Source organism: Dendroctonus ponderosae, unplaced genomic scaffold, assembly GCF_020466585.1.
Source record: "Dendroctonus ponderosae isolate FM_Combo_2020 unplaced genomic scaffold, Dpon_F_20191213v2 Dpon_F_20191213_10, whole genome shotgun sequence".
Classification (NCBI taxonomy): Eukaryota; Metazoa; Arthropoda; class Insecta; order Coleoptera; family Curculionidae; genus Dendroctonus; species Dendroctonus ponderosae.
The window spans coordinates 6011436-6017668 of NW_026017111.1; the positions used below are offsets into that span (position 1 = coordinate 6011436).

At 46.2% G+C, this 6233-nt stretch overlaps 3 protein-coding genes across 25 annotated transcripts in view; 1 reads left to right on the plus strand and 2 right to left on the minus strand.

Moving 5' to 3' along the window:
* LOC109543529 (protein argonaute-2) overlaps positions 1-1366 on the plus strand; it is an 11564-nt gene extending 10198 nt beyond the window's left edge. For all 21 annotated transcript variants that reach the window (XM_048661887.1, XM_048661885.1, XM_048661891.1 and 18 more), the window contains one exon: positions 901-1366. In XM_048661887.1, coding sequence (XP_048517844.1) covers positions 901-1253 — 353 coding nt within the window. In that variant the 3' untranslated portion in view covers positions 1254-1366. The remainder of the gene's footprint in view (positions 1-900) is intronic.
* Positions 1341-6233, minus strand: part of LOC109543539 (carnosine N-methyltransferase) — a 10190-nt gene continuing 5297 nt past the window's right edge. For both annotated transcript variants that reach the window (XM_019913310.2, XM_048661907.1), the window contains one exon: positions 1341-1924. In XM_019913310.2, the coding sequence (XP_019768869.1) occupies positions 1498-1924 (427 nt within the window). In that variant the 3' untranslated portion in view covers positions 1341-1497. The remainder of the gene's footprint in view (positions 1925-6233) is intronic.
* The window catches only part of LOC109543533 (adhesion G-protein coupled receptor G4), a 7797-nt gene continuing 3570 nt past the window's right edge, over positions 2007-6233 (minus strand). For both annotated transcript variants that reach the window (XM_048661905.1, XM_019913301.2), the window contains one exon: positions 2007-5552. In XM_048661905.1, the coding sequence (XP_048517862.1) occupies positions 2403-5468 (3066 nt within the window). In that variant the 5' untranslated portion in view covers positions 5469-5552 and the 3' untranslated portion in view covers positions 2007-2402. The remainder of the gene's footprint in view (positions 5553-6233) is intronic.

Genomic DNA, 6233 nt, shown 5'->3' on the forward strand with positions numbered 1-6233 from the left:
AGAACGCTCGTTTTTACATCATTCCAGAGGTAACTAAATGGCCTTTATTCGAAGTTTCTCAAGAACCATTCGAGCCACAGAATTCGTTTTGGCATTGTTGGATAGAGAATTGAATGGGGGGCCATGACCCCCATGACCCCCCCCCCTGGATCCGCCCTTGGCATGAAATGTGTGGGATAAGGCGAATTCGTTTGTTGTGTTTTGGGCATTAGAGAACCTCAAGCAATCAGAAAATGCGAAAGAACTTTAGAAAACTACCTAATTTAAAGCGATGTTGATTATTTATGTTCATTTTCAAAATTCAAATCAAAATTATTATAGTTGGCTAAAATTGCAATGCTGCCGAAATCTATCGTAGATTCATGGGAAATTTTATCCTTGTCCATGACTTTTGACGTTGACGCAATATTTGTACTTTTCAAATAAACCATTTATCCATAAATAATAATCAGCAAAAGCGTTGAGATAATTTAATACTGCGAAGAATTTATGGCGGGTATGGCAACAACGCTCGACCGACGATTGATGACGTGCGACCAAAGTTATAACGTACAGACTGTACGAATGTACTATCAACAGGGCGTCTCAAAACTTTCTCAGAAACTGTAGTGAGTAGTCGCGATCGTTTTTTCGATCTCCGAAACTGTATTCGCATTAATTAGCTTTATGAGAAATCCCGACCTTAAAAAAGTGAAAGGCAATTCAGTGATCTTTACAACTTTTAAAGGGCGTTTCGCATAAACAGTGGAAAATAGCTGAGTGGTGGTCATAACGTCTTTCCCTCGATTAGTTTTGTGGGACCATTGCACCTATAGAAAGTTAGCTAGAAAATGAACAGACTCTAATGTAGAAGACTCAAGAACTCATTAAGAGCCCCATTAAAAATGACGTTTTTGCCAGGAACTTGTGTGGACACTGAAATCGCCCATCCATACATGCAGGATTTCTACCTGGTGTCCCATGCCAGTATACAGGGTGTGGCCAAACCGACCAAGTATGTCACTCTGTGGGACGACAACGATATGACTAACGATCAGATTGAGCAGTTGGCCTACTATTTGTGCCACATGTTTACCAGATGCACCCGATCGGTCAGTTATCCAGCGCCGACCTATTATGCGCATTTGGCAGCAGCCAGAGGAAGAGTCTACATTGAAAACGACCAACTGAATATGTCGCGTCTTCGAGATGAATTTCAGAAAGTCCAAATTTTGGACACGATCCGGAAAGATTTTCCCATGTTTTTTGTTTAATTCTTTAATTATCTGAATAGTTGTCTGGTTTGGCGCAATGGGTCTGTCTATGCTATATTCCGCTGGAAGTGTTTAGTTTATCTCAGCTATTTTCAATAAACCCTTTATTTATATTTTATTGTTTCCTCTCAAATATCACTTATTGTAATCACTTAATGCAACATAAGGGGCCATACAAATTGCCAGAATTGAATTGACCTAAATGAACTAGTAGTAATGAGATGAAAAGTGAATTCAATTGAAACTAAAGCGTTTCGGTGGCGGGAATGGTCGGTTTTCTGCACACGAAGAAAACGCTGTCGTACTCGTACTGAACCATCGAAAACGGGTTTTGGCAATATCTGGTTTTCACTCCCGTTTCACATTTTTCCATGCGAAAACCCACCTTTTGGATCACGTCGCAGACGACCTTAAAGCTGGGCTCGATGCTCTTCTCGTTCCGCACGTCCGCATAGTGGTAGAGCAGAGGACCCAGATTGATCCACAGGCCGCCAGGTTTCAATATTTCGAATATCGTTTCTATGAATTGCACCACATTTGGGGCACAATCGATAAAGAAGCACGTCGCTACACAATCCCACTCCTCTTTCGTTGTGTACACTTCGAGAAAATCACCTGCAGTCATGGAAAAACTACTGTCAGGCGATGGTCTCGGCTTCACATCGGGAAAACTGCAACCAAAAATTCCTGCTTGAGTTATCGTCGCAAAATTCCTCAGGAAATTGCACAGAAAACTCAAATTACGACCACTCGTACGTATATTTCTTTATTGCGTCATATAAACACATTACAATTGTACAAAATATGCATTACCTACTAGCTTAATTCGCGAAAGAAAATTGTATTTTTAACAGCAAAATACTTCAGACCATCAACTGAAGTCACTGGATTAATTCTGTTTTCCTTGCGGAAATCCAGAGAAGTAAGTTTATGATCCATAACCCTTGAAGAAAATCAGTGATAAGCAAGGGATGTTAATGGAAAGCACCATAAGACATTTCAAATCGGTAAAAAAACAGAAGCCGGTTTTTTAATTGCCGATGGATTTTTGTTGCCGTTTGTTTCTCCACCGATCCAAAATTCGCTCTTAAATGAAACACCACCAATGAAAATTATAAAAAATAGCTGCTTTTTTGGAACATTTTCCAATCAAGAGACACTGGATATGGAAGTGGCTTTCTTCGAAGGAAACGCCTGATAATTGCGCTGATCCAGAAACAATCGTTTCCAGCCCTCTCTGGTCTCCTTGTTGAAGATCACGTAGAACAAAAACATGAGGAAGCCTTGGAAGATGGAACCGACTGTGAAAATGTAGACGCAAATTACTTTCAGCCAGTCCCAGGGGATGAAATTGGAAATGAGGCCAAAAAGCCAGGGAATACCCAGCACAGAGAACAGCAAAACAGCCAGCTTAATGTGCTGGATGGTGGCGCGCCGCGAGTGAAATTTATCCAGTTTGCCGCGCGTCAATTCGAACATTATTTTGCAAAAAACGCAGCAATTGATGAGAAGAGCCGCGACTACCGGTAGGTAGAGGCCGAGAAAGAGGTAAAGACCGTTCGGGTAACAGAAGCGCTCTCTATAGTAGGTGCTCGGATTGGAAATCACCACATAGGCAGAAGGAACCACTCCGAAGCCCCAACCGAAGACGATGGACTTGAGAAGCAGATGGTTCGGCATGGGGCCGAACACCCGAACGAACCTCAAATACTGGCAGAAGGCGTAGATGAGCATCCAGGCGAACTTGCTGATGATCACATACTGAAGAATGCAGCCGGCCACCGGACAGGCGAACAGCTTCGAAGCGTTCATGTACATGAAGATGATTTCCAGCAAAGTAGCCACGGAAAGATGGAGCAGAATCTGTGTCCCAGATTTGTCCCTCCAAGACCTGAACAGGCAGGAAGTGAGGAAGATCCCCAATATCCCGAATAGACTCAGAAGACTCCCCATTGCGGTGATCACGCTCAGAATCTGATCGTTGGTGCCTTCAATCGACTCATCGTTCTGCTTGTTCAGCACCAACAAAGCCAGATGAGTGAGGTGAGTGTACGAGCAAACATGCAGGTTAGTTTGGTTGTTGAAAGTGCCCTCATAACTACTGCCGGATGATGACCAATTTCCTCGCTTCGGCTCCCTCAAATCCCCATAATCCCAAAAGGCGCAATTCAGAAAGGACCGCCCCTGCGCGTTCACCAGCAGAGGAACGGGGCTCTGCAGGTAATTCTCATAGTTGGGGATATTCAAATTCACCACCAAATCAGCCACATTGCGCGTGTTGGACGGAAAGAACTTATCATTCAAGTAAATCAACGCAACCACAGTGGCATTGGTCAAGTTGCTAGCCACTATCTCATCAATATCACTGGTGGAAATGTTCAGCGCCAGCGTCACCTCCTCCAAGTCCTCAATGCCCTCAAACCCGCTGGAAACCTGAATGTCCCGAATTGAGTGATTCCGATAGAGCACAAATCCCGACACATTCTGAGCAATCGGGTTGAACGAGTGGACAATCACTTTGTCCTTCAACAAGCTCGAAGGCTCGGACATGTTGAGCACCAGAAGCTCGCTGGCTCTCAGATAGGAGTCGGTTACATTCAGAGTCTCCTGAGCGGTGAAGAGCAGATTCAGGTCCTTGTCCAGCAGAGCGTCCAAGACATTGAGCAACCCATCCAGAACCGAGCTGTTGACGCTCAACTGGGAGGACTTATCCAGAAACTGCGACACTATGTATAGATCAATCATAGTCAGCTGAGAGGTGCTCACAATATCAGTGACGTTCTGGAAAACCGTCTGGGAGATGGAGAGGTTGAGGTAGGACTGCAACAACAAGGTGTCCTGGTTTAGATCGCGCTCCGCGGAACAGTTGCCGTAAATTTCCCTCCAGTGCAAGCCATGGAGGAAATCGCCGTCGCAGAACCGGGAAACCGGAGAACCGTCAGCTTGGAGGCAGATCTCCGAGGGGAGAACTGTACGAAAGCGACGCGCAAACGGCCAAGTTAAGTTGCGGTAAACTCCCGGCAGGCAGTAGTCACTGCTCCTCACATACTCCACCTCTATGTGCTCGGGATAGCTCTGCAGCAGCTCCTGCAGCTGGAGGAAATCGGCCACCACCCCCGGCCGCGGGTTGTAAGTGCTGGCATGCACCACCAAGTCGGCATAGGAGCCTCTGGCGAATTCCTCCACCTTCATTAGCCGCACTTTAGCGAACCTTTGCAGGGGCTGCTTCACGTCGTCGATCAGCAGGTTGAGCTGGTTGAGGGAACTGCAGTCGGTGAAGTTGCAGACTTGATGGATCTTTAGCCGCACCGCAAACTCACTTCCTGCCAAGGCCTCGTAGGCAATCAAGGTGTTGGATTGGTATTCGCGATCTTCATCCCTGGACCCGCGTGCTTCGCACCAGTACTGCCCCACGTGCCTTTCACGAGTCAGCTGATAAACGATGAAGTTATTGGGGCTGGGCGGATGCTGCACAATGTGCCGATAAACCACCTTGACGCGCACTCGCTTCCTCAGCTCGTCGCCCGCATCAGTGAAGCAGTAGATAAACTCTGGATGGCCGCGCCTATAGAGACACTCTGGATAGTAGACAGTCAGATAGAGGAACCGGTTGAAGGACAGCACCATATCCACTTGTCTGGAGCAGTAATTGAACTGCCGCTGGCAGGACCCACATAGAGGCGAAGGATCATAGCGGTTCCAACCCTCCGGGGCCCGTCGAGGACACATGGAATGATCCGTGACGCAAAAATCGTTGTTCCAACAAGAGACACAGGGACTGGACAGGCAAAAGTCATCCTTTTCGAACATCCCCACTGAACAATTATGCCTGTGCATCGCCTGGCAAAACTCCGGACTAACGAGTCCCCCGATTCCATCATAAACCAGACAGTCCTTCTGGAAAACGTTCGACTGATCGGCGCGTTCAATCGTGATATTATCCAGGACGTTCAGCCCGTACCATCCGCCCCACATCGTGAACTCGTACGGGCCGTAATCCATGCTTCTTCTGGCCGGGTACCAGTAGGTGGAGTTGTCGCTGGCAGGTTCCCAGTAGGCCAACGATGCGAACATGTTCCTCAGGCCGCATCCGTCGTCTGATGTTTGCGGCACCGTCTGGAAGCTGCACGTTTCCTCTTCAGACGAGTCTTGGCAGTTGAAGATCCGCGACACAAAAGGTCTCTTGGCGCACGTCGTGCACAAGTTATACGGCATAGGGCCGGACAGGCATGTTGTTTCGTACTGCCAGACGTTCGGGTTGTCCCAATGGAACGCTCCTGGACCTTCAAATGCTTCAATCTGGAAATCGTCCTGACTGTTCAAGATTCATACACTTAACAACGCCCACATGGGTGTGGATTGAACAGCGAAAGCAGCCACGTGTCTGGCATAAGGATGGAAGTTTTGAGCAATTTCACATGCAAACAACATACATTAGAAGCAGAACGAATTCAGAATTATAGAAGCAGAGTTCAATTTTTATAAATTATGACCGCTTTTCTCATTGCGAGACGTAGCTTCCAACGGGTCTCTCACTCGCACACAGCAGCTTGTGGGAGATGCACGATGGCATAGAGGCTGCTGCGTTCCAAGTTAATATCTCCAGGACTAAAAATATCTCACTTTTAAGCGAAACAAAATTCAATAAACTGTATTTATTGCATAGCATTAAACAAAAGTCAAAAGTCGGAATAAAATATGTGTTCGACTTTCCATCCAAACCCCTGTTGAAACTATTACAAAATTGCTGGTTTTCCGGTTTTTACTGCCCTGCTAATAGAATGTTTTCACCCTTGAAAATGCTGGCGATCGATGACCAAAATCACCGGATTGTTCAATTGGCATAAAACTGTTTGGCTTCCAAATGATTGCAGATACGAAAAAAGTAGGCCTGTGTAACACTGTGTTGAGTTGCGCTATTGAGTTGTTGCCGTTCTCTGAGTTAACGAGTTATAACCTCGGTTAATGAGTTATAATTCA